The sequence below is a fragment of the Lycium barbarum genome, chromosome 5, assembly GCF_019175385.1.
Source record: "Lycium barbarum isolate Lr01 chromosome 5, ASM1917538v2, whole genome shotgun sequence".
In the NCBI taxonomy this organism is placed as follows: domain Eukaryota; kingdom Viridiplantae; phylum Streptophyta; class Magnoliopsida; order Solanales; family Solanaceae; genus Lycium; species Lycium barbarum.
In genome coordinates this window covers 137,628,097-137,644,503 of record NC_083341.1, presented here as the reverse complement: position 1 = coordinate 137,644,503, position 16,407 = coordinate 137,628,097, and the positions used below count along the sequence as shown (strand labels likewise).

The following is a 16,407-nucleotide window of genomic DNA, read 5'->3' as shown; positions in this document are numbered from 1 at the left end:
TAGAAAAATTTACTTAATATGAATAAATAATTTATTTTGATTATTAAGCTGCTTTTTCTAGAATATAGTATTCATAAACTTAAATTCCTAGTTTCGCCTCTTGTACCTCAACATTGTGTCTCCTTATATCTCCAACTCATACCGCTGCCTTTCCCTCTTGCATATGGTAAGGGTGTGTTTCTCATTACACCAGTAGCAAAACCCCTTGGTCCTCTTATCATTAGTCTTTCAACTGGTTACATTTTAGTATTTCTCCTTGTAAATTTGGAATATGAGTTATTGACTTTATTGGGTTGTAAATTAGCTAAAACAAATTTGAGCTAGACGTAGAGTGCTGCATAATGCCAAGGCCAACTTAGAAAACCACTATGTGCGCCTCACAAATTGACATTAGTTGTGTGAGGTTTTTTTTTTTTTTTTTTTTTTTTTGGGCAAATTTGTGGACCTAAAACTGTAAGATTTGAGACTACCGTAAGTTCATTGGAATAAAAAATAAAAAAGGCCCGGCAAGGTACTAACCAGACAAAGGCAAAAAAAAATAAGAGGGCCTTTTGAACAAAATCCAGACAAAAAAAAAGGGAGGTCTTTATTTTTCTGTGAATACTGAACATGATGAATGTAAATGACCCACCTTTCTTCTAAAGGCAAATCACAAAGTTAACTCCTTTCACATGTTGGATTCTTATACCAAAAAATAATATGGGAAATGATTTAACTAAAATGTAGCTCTTAAGTGTTCTATAGTGCAGCTTTTATGGTTGGTTTCATTTCTCTAGACACAAGTCCACTCAATATTCATTGTTGTGTTTCAATCTTAACCTAGAAAAAGTAGGCTTTCCCATCAGAATTTTTGGAACTTTGTCCAAGCAATAGTGATGCTCTAATATTAACAAATATATTTTTCAAATTAATTAGCTAAGCATACACTATTACTCTCTTTCTGTGCCAATGGTCTGTCAGAAACAATCCCTCTACCCCCAAGTCATAGGTAAGGTCTGTGTACACTCTACCCTCTGCAGACCTCACTTGTGGGATTATACTGGATATGTTGTTGTTATTGTTGTTACACACTATTACTCTCAGAAGTATTTTTTTCAAAAATTATTTCTAACAAAAATACTTCGCAAAAAAAAAAAAAATTGAAAATTTGGTCAAACAGCTTATTAATGCTTTCCGAAATGTAGTGTTTAAAACTGTATATTGTTAGTATTAGTTAAAAGTTGGTCCCTGAAACATCCTATTTGGTGATGACACATTTCAGTTAAGTTCTGTTAGATGACACTATCATTAAATGTTAAAGTACGTGAGTTTAATACACCAACTTTCAACACACTGGAATTTAACACTTGCATTGGAACAAGAGCATCATAATAAATTTGTGAGTTATGACAAGGCAAAAAGAGAGAAGAGGGTCCTGAGAAAACTAAAGAAAATTTAGTTGAATATATTTACTCACTTTCTTCTTACTGCAATGAGCTCAACTGATGCAGAAAACCATCTGCCGTTGCCAGAGGTTGTTACTACTATTCCTAAGTCTTTCACCTCCTTTTCTGCAAAATAATATTTGGGTAAATTTATGCGCATTTCGATAAAATCTATCATTGGGGGCAGAGTTAGAGGGACATAAGAAGGTTCATCTTAATCCCCTTTTCTAGAAAATCATATATATATATGGTAGACGTTGAATCTATAGAACTTTTTCGTGTGTTTATTTCCCTTTTATTTTGAATTAGTAGAAATCTTGTCTTCGTCGCTGCCCACCAACGTAGGTTTATAAATTATATCTGGTAACTTTGTCTATCTAGGCCAAGGACAGATATATAGTATTAGCTACAGGTTCAACCGAGCCCAGTAGAATTGACTTAAATCGTGTTTATGCATGTGTTAAAAAAAATTACTGAATATGTACAAATATTAAATTTCAAACCAGTAACTCAAATAGTCAATTGATTTACTGGCATTTTGAACCCATAGAATTTATATTCTAAATCCGTCTCTTACCTAAGCTTAGTCGAATTGAAAGAAATTATCGAATGTGTTCTGTCTTTATGGAGATTTGAATACTAATTTCTCGTGATTTTTATTCACTTTATTGATTGCTAAGTCACACCGTATGCCATTCTTTGGTTGTTTTTGTTCTCCCTTTCGTTTCTTTTTTCTTTTTCGCATGCGAGCTGTATTTGCTTTATGTGACTTGATTTTTTGGTTGTTCTTACTTTTGGTATGCGAGTGTAGAATTAAAATGACTTTTATAATTTGTAACCAATGCCTTATTTTCTTATGATTACTGTCAATCAATTTTAAGTATAGTTTTGAGAATCTCTGGCTTTATTCCTCTTTTCTTTTTTATATCTGTTTTATTCTCTTCTAATTTTGTCTATTGATATTGATACGGTGGGAGGTTTATATATTACTCCTTTCGGAGTACAACAGTAGTGGCGGAGCCAGAATTTTCATCTAGGGGGTTCAAAAATTCTAAAAGGTAAATACACGAAGAATTCAAGGGGTTCAACTTCTACTATATATACATAATAAAATAATTTTAACTTTGAAAATACACTGTAATTTTTTGCCGAGGGAGTTCGGATGAACCCCTCGAGCTAACGTGGCACCGCCCCTGAGTACGAGAGTCAAATTATCTAATTTTCAGTATAAATTCGAACATAAGAATCTTAAAGTTTTTATGAAATTTTCTTTATATATTTAGAAACTACAATAAAAATACTAGAGCTATTATAATTCACAATTCAAAATATTTAAAAGGCATATAAAAAAATTTTGATAAAAAATAATAATTCCTCTGGCTCTCCAAATAGTAAATGTATCACATAAAGTGAAGTGCGAAAGTGATTTCTCTCTATTTTATATCTGTACATCTGTTTTATTCTCTTCTAATTGTGTCTATGGATACTGATATGGTGGGAGGTTTATCTATTAATTTTTCCCTAGCCTCTAAAAGTGGAAAATTCTTTGCTTTTACCTCCTTTTTTTTTTTTGGCTTTTTGCTAGTGTGGAGCTTGTGGTTGAATATATACTTTACAGACACTAATAATTTATAGTCAAATTAATCCCCCCGTGCTACATTTGATTTTATGTCATGATTGATTTTGTAGATCCCTAGCTAATTGGGACACTTCACAAAAATGTCAAAGTCTTTTAATGAACATACGTCTTCTCATCTTTTATTAAAATTATGTGGTACAAAATTGCTTCTCTATAAAGTTAACCTTAGTAATGATGCCAAGGTTGGCACAAATCACCTACCAACTAAAACTTTTTTTTATTAGTCAAGTCGTGAAATATTGAAATTCCTCACTTTAAAGTCTTTTACATGAAAATGACCTTGTTGGAGCTTTGTATTTCTTTTGCATAAAAAGAGAAGTGATAATAGCACTTTTGGTCCCCTAATTAATGGTAAATTTTGAATATAGTCCTTGTGATATTTAACAAAATATATTTAACCTTCAATTAATTGAAATGAATGAATTTGGTCCCTTTAAGTAGGAAATACGTTATTTTGGAATATTCCTAAAACTATATTATTGTCAAAGAGTAACAATACAATCTTAACATAACACATTAAGTGGTGGAACAATTGACAGTATGATAAATTTGTGAATATTCACAAGTAGAGGGATCAAAAGTGCACGTTTCAATTGAAGGTCAAATGTGCTTAGTTAAATATTACAAAGACTAAAATCATAATGTATCAATAATTGAGGGATCAAAACTGCTATTAACTCAAAAGAAAAAAAATTAAAGGGGGTTCAAGAATCTTGACCTTCACTTGATGAAAACATTAGTTAAAGAGTGATACGAGCCTTTAATTAAATTATCCAGCAGTAACCCACACCTAAAGAAGGAAAAAGTGTGATTTATTGGCTCTCATAGCAGATGCTGCTTGGAAAAGAACTTTTCCCTCTTTTTTTTGTAGTAGTTGGTAGTGCACTAATATTCGGTAGACAAAACTTGAATGTTGTACTCTATTTCTGACATTTTCTTTATGGATTTGCAAGTACTTTAACTGTGTAAAGAATTTTTTCACTATCGCTCATGTTGCTCGGATTCTTTAAACATATCGATAGGTGTGTGTCGAATTCTCTAATATTTATGTATGTTTTATAGATTCAATACGGATACAATAATATTTTGGAGGGTTCGAACAACATAGACTATCGCTATTTTGACTTGTTATAACATTTAATTTTGCCTTAATTTTCAAGTTATTAATTTCACTTATTTATGAATATTATCTGTAGCTATCTTTTAAGTAATCTAATACTAGTGTAAAAGAGTTACACTATCGGACTCGTTTGATTATAGGGATTTCATAATCCCAGTATAGAATTTTGTGTTATTTTATGCTTTGTATGGTTGCATTTTTATTTTCGGTATAAGTAATACTAGTATAATTTATCAATAGCAGAATCTTGGAATAGTATAATTTGATGCCACATCCAATGTAAGATAATAATCCACGGATTATCTATCCTTGGATAAAACAAATAAAAAAAAAGGCAGTCCGGTGCACTAAGCTCCCGCTATGCGCGGGGTTCGGGGAAGGGCCGAACCACAAGGGCCTATTGTACGCAGCCTTACCTTGCATTTCTGCAAGAGGTTGTTTCCACGGCTAGAAACCCATGACCTCCTGGTCACATGACAACAACTTTACCAATTACGTCAAGGCTCTCCTTCTCTCAGATAAAACAAATAAAATAACAAAATAGCCCTTCTACCAAAGCCCCTTTTAAGGATAAATAAAAAGATAAAAGGTTAAAATTAAAAATAAAAGTTTATTCAAATTATCCAGTTTAAAACAAATGCATGTTTCAGATCATACTTATGGTATATTTCATTTCCAATGCAATGAATCAAACAAATCCTAAGTATTAAATTCTTCATGAATTATTAATCGCAATATTAAAATCCGTACATTATAATCTAAACATAATTTTTGTCCACGAACCAAAGATGTGTAGAAGTTAAATTCTTTGGTATTTTAAGAATTACAGATTAAATAGGAAAAGAAGCCATTAAAAGTGACTTCTTTAACCTTTATTCCACTCAAGTATCAGTGGCAAGAACTAGTACAAATACATGCTCTTGTTTGCTCAAGAACTCACACATTCCTTGTCTGTATTTCTAATTTCATTTGCAAACATGGTTTCATCTTCTGTTCCACCAGCTCCAAAGGTGAGCTTTCTATCACTATCCTTGTCTGTTAACTATTGCAAATAATCTTGAAATAACAAGCTTGTCTCTTGAATGGAGTTGTTTTAGCTATTGTAAATTATCTTGAAATAAATAGCTTGTTTCTTGAATGAAGTTGTTTTAACTATTGTAAATTATCTTGAAATGACAAGCTTGTTTCTTGAATGGAGTTGTTTTAACTATTGCAAAATAATCTTGAAATTACAAGCTTGTTTCTTGAATTGAATTGTTTTATTCATGACTTTGCAGGAAGTTCCTTCGGAAGAGAAATGGGCAGAAGATGGTCCTCCTCGCGAAGCGAAATGGTGGTACTCAACCTTTCACACAGTCACAGCCATGGTTGGTGCTGGTGTTCTCAGTCTGCCTTATGCCATGGCCTACTTAGGATGGTATGTATACTAAACATTCATAGTTTTATGTTTTTGCACTAAGCATTTAAATTATTTCTCACTATATTTTTGTTGGATTGATCTTAAAAAGTTGTTCGATTATGTTGAATTGTATGATCATCTCGTATGAAAGCTTAAGTCATGAGAGCGAGCTTTTATGACTTAATAATGTCTTTAACATACTTGCTTATATGCTGGTCTGATTCTTTTCCAGGGCACCTCTAACAGTTTTGACACCATGTTTAAACTGTGTGACTAACTCATTTACAAACTTAAGCTGTTACACAGAGCACACTTGTGGATTCATCCTAAAAAAATGCTTGATTTTGTTGAATTATGTGATCATCTCAGCTAAAAGCTTAAGCCTTTAGAGAAAACACACTTTCATTACTTAATTATGTCTTCTATGTACATATTTCTACACGTGCCGGCGGGATTTTTTTCATGGGCACCTCTGCCTGCTCTGATACCATGTTGAAGTGAAACTATGTGACTAACTCATTTAAAAACTTAGGCTGTTAGAGAGAGCATGCTATTATTACTTAATTATGTCTTGGACGGATTTATTCTGTTGTGGTTGAAGTGAAGTTGTTTTTGTCCATCAGGGGTCCGGGGACAGTGGTGATGATCTTATCATGGTGCATAACCTTAAACACAATGTGGCAAATGATACAACTCCATGAATGTGTGCCTGGAGTTCGTTTCGATCGGTACAAGGATCTTGGAAAACATGTTTTTGGACCAAAACTTGGGGCATGGATAGTGCTTCCACAGCAGCTGATTGTTCAGGTCGGTTGTGACATTGTGTACATGGTTACTGGAGGAAAGTGCCTGCAGAAATTCATGGAGATTGCTTGTACTAATTGCACCAGAATAAGACAATCCTATTGGATTTGCATCTTTGGTGCCATCCATTTCTTTCTGTCACAGTTACCAAATTTCAATGCTGTCTCTGGTGTTTCTTTAGCTGCTGCAATCATGTCACTGAGGTAACTAATTTTCTTGATTCAGCCTTTCAGATTAGCCTAATAAGTTCTGATCTCCCTGTTTTAGTTGAAACCACATTAAAAAAATTCTGCACTAACTATTATGGTATGCTATTTTTACCTACCTTTTTGGTACAAAAAGAAGTTGAAAATCATGGTATCAGACTATACTTTACTTATGAGAACAGTTCAATAGCATACTCTGCTCAATATTCTTACTATATATTAGATTCTATGTTGCTCGGACTCTTAAAAAAATGTGGACGTGTGCGTGTCAGATCGTCGAGAAATAGTGCATTTTTGGAGGATCCGACATGGGTGCAGAAACATTTTTGAAGAGTCCAAGCAATATAGATCAAATTAACTGACACTCACAAAATTCAATTGGGATTTTTTATCTGGTGTGGCAGCTATTCAACTATAGCATGGGTGGGCTGTGTGGGCAAAGGCAGAATCCCGAACGTGAGCTACGCATACAAGAAAACTAGTCCAATGGACTACATGTTTCGAGTCTTCAACGCGTTAGGGCAAGTTTCATTTGCTTATGCGGGCCACGCCGTGGTACTTGAGATACAGGCCACAATTCCATCAACGCCCGAGAAGCCCTCCAGAATACCAATGTGGAAAGGTGCTGTATGGGCCTATTTTGTCAATGCCCTCTGCTATTTCCCCGTTGCTTTCATCGGTTACTGGGCATTTGGCCAAGACGTCGATGACAACGTGCTCGTGGGACTTGAAAGGCCATCTTGGCTCATTGCAGCTGCTAACTTGATGGTGGTTGTTCATGTCATAGGCAGCTATCAGGTACTCATTTTTCAACAAAATCATCAAATGCACGAGTCAATGTAGCTCGTTTCGTTATGCATTTTGTTCTCTTAACTCTTAAGCTAAGTAAAAAACAATGAAATTGGACTGCATATGGTAGAAAACCGTGTGAATCATCAATAAAATATTTGATTCACTTGATCAGCAGAATTCTAAAAAGATCAAGAATTGCGTATCTTTAGATCCTGTCTTTCTTGATTATGAATCAAGACGAAAGGTCAGATGTACTTGTTCAGGTCAATCTACTTTTGGCCATTCTATGCAAGTCGTGCGATGAGTGTTAGCTAGAGGTAACAAGAAAAATTGTTGTTGCAGGTTTATGCTATGCCAGTGTTTGATTTGATGGAGCAAAAAATGGTGAAAACTTGGAATTTCCCACCTGGAGTACTGCTGAGATTCTTCGTTCGTACTACATACGTTGGTGAGGCACTTTATCGTTACATCTTTTCTAATCCAATAGTCGCAAAATCATATTTTGACGCCTCTAAGGTGAAATTTAACCAGTTGTTGGCCCGCTGTTTCGCTATACTCAGTGTCTTATTAATATTGCAGCTTTCACTTTGTTTCTTGGTGTAACATTCCCTTTCTTTGGTGATCTTCTTGGTTTCTTTGGAGGATTTGGTTTTGCTCCTACTTCTTACTTTGTAAGTCAAGTTTCTATTTCTTTTATAGATTTTTTTTTTTCTTGTAGACCAACTTTTATAATCAACTTTTAAATTTTACTCCTTGCTGCAGCTCCCAAGCATAATGTGGCTTAAGATCAAGAAACCAAGGAGATTCAGTAGCTCATGGTTGATAAATTGGGTAAGTCCAAAACATTTCTCATTTTCTTCCCCTTTTTTCTGCTTTTCAAAGACAACAGACTGAATTAGTAAGATTCTAGTTGTATACACTGACATTATATGAAAAAAATTAGAGTACGTATTTTAACGTGTTATAGTAGCAGGTAACTTGCCAAATTCTCCAAATTACAAATCCCACTTCTTACTTAGTATGGCCGGTTACCGGTAATTATATATCTGGAGTTTAACTTCTATATATATGCACTGACAGTATCAAGTCATCTAAAAGATAATTACAGTTACTGTCCACCAAAAGTGGGATTAGTAACCAGGAAACTACAATAGGTTAAAATACAGATATGATGTAAAAATTATTTTACAGTATCAGTGTATCCAATTCAATTAATCTTCCGGTGACTGACAATGTAAAAATTCAGTTAAACTGTCAGTGTACATAAGTTAAACTTGAATCTATTACAAGTGAACCTTGAATTATTTTCAAACTCTTTTTATCCTGATGTTTTTTTCTTTTTTGTTTCATCTAGAGTTCTACTGATATGATGTTTGGCATTTTTTATTATTTCAGGCATGCATATTTATTGGAGTATTCATTATGATAGCTTCCACAGTTGGTGGACTAAGGAATATTGTTGCTGATTCTTCGTCCTATGAGTTCTATTCATGAAGATGTTGCTGCGTTATTATAGAAAAGAATACACTTGAGTTTAACATAAATCTATTTATGTACTAAAAACTAGTACTCCTAGTAACTTGGAGTGAATCTAATCCAGAAAAAAGAAGTTAAGATTTCACTATTTAGAAGTACTAGTAGTTATGTTAAGATTTCTCATTCAGAATATTAGCAAATTTCCTTTTTATCAATTATCCAATTTAAGTTGGATTCTAGAACTGAGCTGAGTTTCAGAAGATTAAACATATCTTGTAATGACAGTTCTGTTTTTCTATGGAAAAAAATTATTGTCTTCTGTAATCACTTTTTTTTTTTTTGGTGGTTAGTCGAGGCATCTGGTTTCTAAATCTACTAACCCGATTAATTTGAATTCGATTCCGCTAGGCCGATTAAATGAGAAAAACGTTTTTTACCAAGAAAATAACCATTTTCAGTGCTCGAACCAAAGACCTCTTATTAAAAGTGGAGGGATCTTGACCATTGCACTACGTGATAGGCTTTTGCAATCACTTTCATTGCTATACATGGATACCTTAAAATATGCTATAATCAAAGCAAATAAAATTATGAAAACCTGAAAAAACCAATTTTTCTAACCAACTGCCTCTCCAGTTAAATTGGATGAAAAGGTGTTCGTGTCATCGGCATGAAATGACTAAGAACCATTTTGCTTTTCTTCTTTTTTCTAACTACAACTTATTGACCTCAAAACGAAACAACAGGCACAGGTGTGACACCCTAGGCAAATTTAGAGTTGGACACAAAATTTCTAATTCAATTGAAATGTACAATGATTAAGGAAATAAGATTTTCCTTTTCTTAAAATAGAAAAAAAATGCTTCCCCTTTCTTGCCTAGCATTTCCAACATTGGCAAAATACGAAAGAAATGCTACGTATATAAGGAAACAAGTCTTAGCTCTTAGTGATGTGTTTTAAAGTCGTGCATATACCTTCCCGAAAAATATCATTAGTGGGCTAAGCTAGCTCGACGAATGGAGAGAGATCTTCCTTTTTTTAAATTGTGAACGAAGGCCGAGGATGACCTAAAATGCTTCTTATATGAAGGGAACACATATTTTTGAACTTTCGGGTGAAAATCCTGACTCCCCCACTGACGTCCGCCCCTTTCTAAGTCAATGGGGCACAATATTACAAAAGGGAGAATCCACTTCAAATAACCAGATCTTTGCTGCAATGATGGGCAATGCTCAGTGTTCAACTGATAGTCAGCATATCGTTGAATCCATAAGGGGAGGTGTATATGATATCCTTTGGAAATCTTACATCCGCAAAACACATGAGGGATGTTGAATTATATAAAGAATTAAGCCTTAGACCACGTTGACTCATTATAAAGTCATGCATAACTATGCCCAAAGCGAATAATATCACTAATAAATTGGATTGTTATACATATGTTACGTCCCGTATTTTTATACATTGGGACAACCCGGATTAACTATGACAATTAAGGGCCAAGACTCTTTCGGGATTTGAAGTCGGAAATTTTGACCATTTGATTTTATTTTGAGGCATAAGTTGAATATGAAATTGTTGGCATTGAACACTTAGGAAAATTTGGGACCAAAATTCATAATTTGGAAATTAAAAGTCTTGCAAAAAAAAAAAGATGTGTGGATTGAAGTGGTCCCCACACATTGTTGTGGCCAATTTAATTGGTCCAACACATGTGTGGGCCCAAGGACACATGGAGCAATTTTTGTGGAACTTAAAAAGATGACTTTCAAGTCATCTTCTTGTCATTCCAACACTTAAAAAAAAAAAAAGGAAGAGCAAAGTTGAAGCCATGGAGGCTCAAGGCTAGAAACCAAGAAAACCAACCCTCATTTTTAGCCTTCCCAAAAATAATTCTTTGGTTCAAACCCACTAATTAGAGGTCCCTAAGTAACGTGGAAGTGTCGTTGGAGCGATCAACCATCAAATTTGTGGATTTCAAACCCTAGCCTAATGGTGGAGTAAAGAAGAAAGGTAAAACATTTCTCTTGTTTTATGAGTTGTGAATGTTTTGTGCACAATGTAGTATGTTAATATGGATGAAAATCATGAGATATAATATGTTGGAAGTGGGTTATGTTATGGTGTGTGAGCCGTGTGTGGGGTATATGTGGGTGTGTATATGGGTGTGGAAAATGGAATTGATGAATTAATTCTTGTATCATGTAAATTGTTGTAGAGTGAAGAAATAAATTAGAACGATCTAAATGTGTATATGTATATATATGTGGGTGTGGCCGTATATATATGGTCCCAAATGTTTGGCAAAGAATGAATTAATATCGCTTAGCGTCGAAATGGTTATTGTGATGACTTCTATGTAGGAAATGAGAATTAATGTCCCGAATTGATATAGTAAGCGTTGCGGACTGACTTGGAGAACTTTGTGCATTTAATGTAATCTTTATATATGAGGACCATTAACATATGTATATGGGTAGTGTGGACGAATGTGAGTCCTATACTGTGTCGAAGATCGCATCACTATCGCTTAGTATTTTAGTTATCGTCGATATGAACTCTAGTTGGAAATGAGCATCTAATGACTTAAGATTGATGTTGAGATTGCGCGGGCTGTTTTGAGGCTTATTGTGCGTTGATGTAATTTGTATATTTAATGAAAATGATATCGTTATATTGTGGATTGAGATACAAAACATGACGTGAAAATGAGGAATGTTTAAAGGGGGCAGTTCACGGTTTTAGGGGCTGTTTCGGCCAGATTTGGAAAAAAAAATGTTGGATCGTTGGAAATATTATGTGAATCGTTTAGAATGTCCTTGAATATTGTTGGTAAAGATTCGGGTTGATAATTGAATGTATGAGCTATATTGTGGCTTGAATGTAAGCCGTTGAAACAAATATTATGAATGTTGTCGAATGATGTAAAAGAGAGTATTAATGCAATATTGCCTTTCGGATTGATTGTCGATGTTGCTAGGTTGGTTGTTGTTGTTGTTGTTGTTGATTTTGAGCGAGTTAAATTCTCGGGATGGCCTATTTACAGGGGAAATGCTGCCGAATTTTCTGTAGAATTTAATGATTAGTTGGAATAAATGGCTTAAGTGCCTATGTTTAATATTGGATATTCGTTGGCATATTTGTAGACCTTGGGGATCCCGAGGCGTAGATTGGGATTGACTTTAGGTTGGCTATCTTGGAGTGCGTACGAGGTATGTAAAGTAACCTCCTTTCTTTTTGGCATGTCTTAGTTTTACATAGGCTAGATTAGAGCCTTAAAGAAATTCCCAATTCGAAATCCGAGCATGTTATGGTCCGTATATGTTCCTTGGCACTCTTATGTATGATTTGATGAAATATGAACCCTTATGTCTTTGAAATAATCGCTTTCCGAATTTTGCATAAAAGGGTTCACTTTAAAGAAGTTCGTAATTTTTGGAATGCCATATCTTGCACAAATATGCTCGGATTACTCCAATATTTTTGTAGAAGTCTATATGACATATGATATGTATGTTTTCCATAGGCGGGCCCGACTGGGGTCAATACCCGTCCGTGGGTCCCGCGACTTTCCCTTATGTAATTCGGAAATTTTTTTAAAGAATTTGCTATGATTATTATTTCGAAATTCAAGTATGATCATTTTGCTTATGTTTGAATTTATGATAATGATTTTATGCATATGACTACTCACGACTCTACTCGTGCATTCTGTTATTCCTTCACTGAGTCCCGGGCCGGTTCTGTTGTCGTGCGCACTTTGTTATACTCCGGAGTTATGCTGTGTTTATGGTTCACCGAGCTACTCGCAAAAGAAGGTCGGGTTCCACTTATATTTGGTGTTATGCTGTGTATGGCGTTATGCGGTGATGCGATATGTGACGGGGATACGGAGATTTGAAACTTTCTGGTGTTATGCTGTGTTATGGCGCCATCGACGGGCGGGCGACCATATTCTTCTGTACCCCATGCATGACTTACATGTTTGAAACTAAACATTTTGATATGATTGGATTTGCACTTATGTTCGGCACTTCTGTTTCGTTTATGTCTCAGGTTTGATTTCTGTATATTCTGCTTTGCATACTCAGTACATATTTCGTACTGACCCCCGTTCTTCGGGGGCTGCGTTTCATGCCCGCAGGTACAGACGCACAGTTTGGTGATTCACCAGTTTAGGACATCCCCTTCTGCTGGTTGGAGTGCTCTTCTCATTTCAGAGCATATATGTTGGTATATATTTGTTCGCTGAGTATGTACATATTTGTTCAGGGGTACGGCGGGGGCCCTGTCCCGCCATATGTTTTGATCGGTCTGTTTAGAGGTCTGTAGACGTATTTGTGGGTGTGTGTGCCTACTTCTGTACAGTTGTGTTTATATGGTTCTATTCGTTATGGCAGCCTTGTCGGCGTGCATTTGTATATGTGTTTTGGGCCGTTGTGCCATTTGATAGCCTTGTCGGCTTTTGACATATTTGACAGCCTTGTCGGCTTTTTACATATTTGATAGCCTTGCCGGCTTTTTGATATATGTGCATATGTTCGGCGATGTATATTCCGCCGCCTCTTCTGATTCTGATATAATGTTTTGTACGCGCAATCGCGCAAGATAATGTTCGTTCTCAACTCTGTTTAAAAAAAAATGATGAATATGAAATCCGTATTAAGCTTTGCTATGATGATTTAGTTTGTATGTCCGTTTGGGTGCCCGAGTAGGGCACCAGTCGCGGCCCACGGGGCTGGGTCGTGACAGACGTGGTATCAGAGCAGTTCGTCCTTGGAATGTCTACAGACCGTGTCTAGTAGAGTCTTGTTTGTCGGTGTGTTGTGCACCACATCGATAAACAGGAGGCTACAGGACATTTAGGATGTTACCTTTCTTTGAATCTTAGATCGTGCGATAGAGCCAGCCGTAGGAAATGAATCTCTTTCTACTAACCTTTAATTTCAGCTGGAGGACGGTATCGACGTAGGAAAGTGACCGATGATATTGGAAGCTATACCGTACACAGGTAAGAAATGGTATGAAAGATGTATGTCGGGGAAGCTATTTGAAATAGGATGGAAATATAAAGTTGAAGATTGGAAAGTAAAATAAACAGGAAGTTGCCTCCGATGCCGTTTGAGTTAGGCATGTGAGGTAAACCTCGACATTTTCATACTTTTTATTGAAATTGTTAGCCCTGTGTGGCTATGATACGATGTGATATGATGATATAAATACGTATATGTGTTGGCCCTGTGAGGCATGGTTGGTATTTCCTGTGTACAGGTTTTGGAATAGTAAGAAATACAGAGGAACCTCTGCCCAAATTTTTCCAGAAATATAAAAAGGAGATCGAGATATGAGTTCTTAGTATGTCTTGAAAGTTGATACCGATAGGGTAATCTATTATGTTGAATTAAAGTTAAGAGGTACCCTCCATGGCATTCGTAAGAAGCATTATCCTTGATTGGGAAATTTTATTTCGAGAAAGCATATAAGAGTAGCAAATTCGTAATTTATTTAAACGGACCAGAATATGTTCCAACCACATGTTGCTTCAGAAAAGCTTATGTGAAAGGCAAAAATGTCCAACGATTAAGTTCGGTTCATTTGAAGAATACTAAATGTATAACAGGCAGTTGGGAATTAAATGGTTCGCTTATGACTCAAAAGAAATATATATATATATATATATATATATATATATATATATATATATATATATATATATATATATATATATATATGTGGAGGTAATTATGTGAATTAAGTACTAAAGGATTTCGCGATGTTCGTCGGATTCTAGTGTTCTTTTGCGGGTGGTTGGAAAATGCTTTACAGTAGTATTTTATCAGTCTTCATCGACTAATTGGAGATGGAATTTGTGGAATAAAAACTTAAAGTTGTGGGTTGTTTAAAATTATATATGTATATGCATGAGGAGAAAAATATTGAGGATTTATAGGGGGCGACACGGTGACTATATAGTCCGAAAAGTAAAAGAATTCTCTCTAGATCGGGGTGGGACCCGCCACGAGAACGTTTTGAAAATATGTAAGACCCCGATTTGCCTTAAATTATGTGATAAAGGTTGTGCGGGGAAATTGGTGCAATTATACCGGGCTTAACGCGTCTAAATGCATTAAAGTTGTAAGGTTAAGCGTGCCAGGGCCAGAGCAATTCTGGGATGGGTGACCCCCTGGGAAATGTACAAAAAATTTCGCAAATATGGATACAAGAGACGAATAGGAAATTTGGAGTAACCTAAAAGGAAATTAGGGTACGTGGAATGATTAGAAACTTTATAAAGGTCGCGTGGGCTAAGACGGATTAGATTAGTGAAAAAGAAGAAAGAGCAATGCAGCTCTAGAATTAGAGTGAGTTTGAACAAATGATTGCAGATGTCTTGTGAAAGAAATGACAGTGATATATATGTATGTATAGGACCCCCATTTATGATTTTGCCGATCGATTGGCGAACCTTAATAGACAGCGTTATAATATATGGGAGACATTAACAGAATAGAATTTATGAGATGAAAGTGAAGTAAAGTAAGTAGAAATAGAAACAATTGACACACAGAAGATTGAAACGATAGAAAGTTGGCCCAGGTCTTCGACATAGACCGAGATACACAGTTTTCGGGGATTAGCCAGGTATTACAGAAAAATTTGTGAAGGACTTTGCTTCTTCTACGGCACTATTAGCGAAGCTAACTCAGAAGGCCGTGGAATTTCAGGGAACCGGTATGTGTGAATGCAGTTTCCAGTACTGGAGGGAAAAATTAATTACAGCTCTAGTTCTCGCTCTTCCCGAGAGGCCAGTCGGGTATGTTACTTATTATGATGCTTTCGGTATTGGGATAGGTTATGAATTAGTGCAGCACAGTTGAGTTATGGCCTAGGCCCCCCGGCAGTTTAAATCGCACGAGAGAAATTATCCCATACATAACCTGGGATTAGCCGCGGCGATTCATGTTTTGAGAATGTGGCGGCATTACTTACACGGGGTCCACGCTGATATTTATACGGACCATAAGAGCCCCAGTATATTTTTAAGCAAAAAGGGAGCTAAATCTGCGGCATAAATGGCTTGAATTATTGAAAGATTATAATGTCGATATTCTGTGTCATCCTGGAAAAGCCAATGTGGTAGCTAATGCACTTAGCCGTAAGTCCATGGGCAGTTTGACTGATGTACAGTTTGATGAGAAAGAATTGGTTCGTAGAAATTTATCAGTTAGCTAGCCTTGGAGTCCGTTTGGTCGATCCTGGAGATATTGGGATTTTGTTAGAGAAATTGTTGAATCGTCGAGTATAGAAGAGGTAGAACGGCATCAGTTTGAGGATCCTATCCTTGTACAGTACAAAGATACGACCTTTGATAAAGAAAAGACTTAGTTTGAAATTTTGTCTGAAAGGGGTATTAATATACTGAGGCAAATTATGTGTGCCCGACGTTGCAAGGCTATGATGATCAATTATGGGCGAAGCACAAAATGTTCGACATTCTGTTCATTCTGAATCCACAAAAATGTATCATGATCTTAAATATTTATGC

The 16,407-nt window shown here is 35.6% G+C and overlaps 1 protein-coding gene and 1 long non-coding RNA gene across 3 annotated transcripts; both read left to right on the top strand.

Annotated features, from left to right (window-relative positions):
* The first annotated feature begins 1,414 nt into the window (after positions 1-1,414).
* Positions 1,415-9,184, top strand: LOC132641816 (lysine histidine transporter-like 6). 2 transcript variants are annotated; one of them, XM_060358904.1, is made up of 8 exons: positions 1,415-1,513; positions 5,461-5,600; positions 6,206-6,589; positions 6,997-7,390; positions 7,727-7,832; positions 7,964-8,055; positions 8,147-8,215; positions 8,780-9,184. In XM_060358904.1, the coding sequence occupies exons 1-8, from the start codon at positions 1,472-1,474 to the stop codon at positions 8,876-8,878; spliced, it is 1,326 nt and encodes a 441-aa protein (XP_060214887.1). In that variant the 5' UTR covers positions 1,415-1,471; the 3' UTR covers positions 8,879-9,184. The 2 variants fall into 2 exon arrangements, with proteins under 2 accessions (XP_060214887.1, XP_060214886.1); XM_060358903.1 differs by lacking the exon at positions 1,415-1,513 and adding an exon at positions 4,964-5,193.
* A 1,124-nt stretch (positions 9,185-10,308) lies between these two features.
* On the top strand, positions 10,309-13,473 carry LOC132642803 (uncharacterized). The gene is made up of 3 exons (XR_009583345.1): positions 10,309-10,874; positions 12,008-12,073; positions 13,006-13,473. It is a non-coding gene; the product is annotated as an uncharacterized LOC132642803 (long non-coding RNA).
* Positions 13,474-16,407: the final 2,934 nt, after the last annotated feature.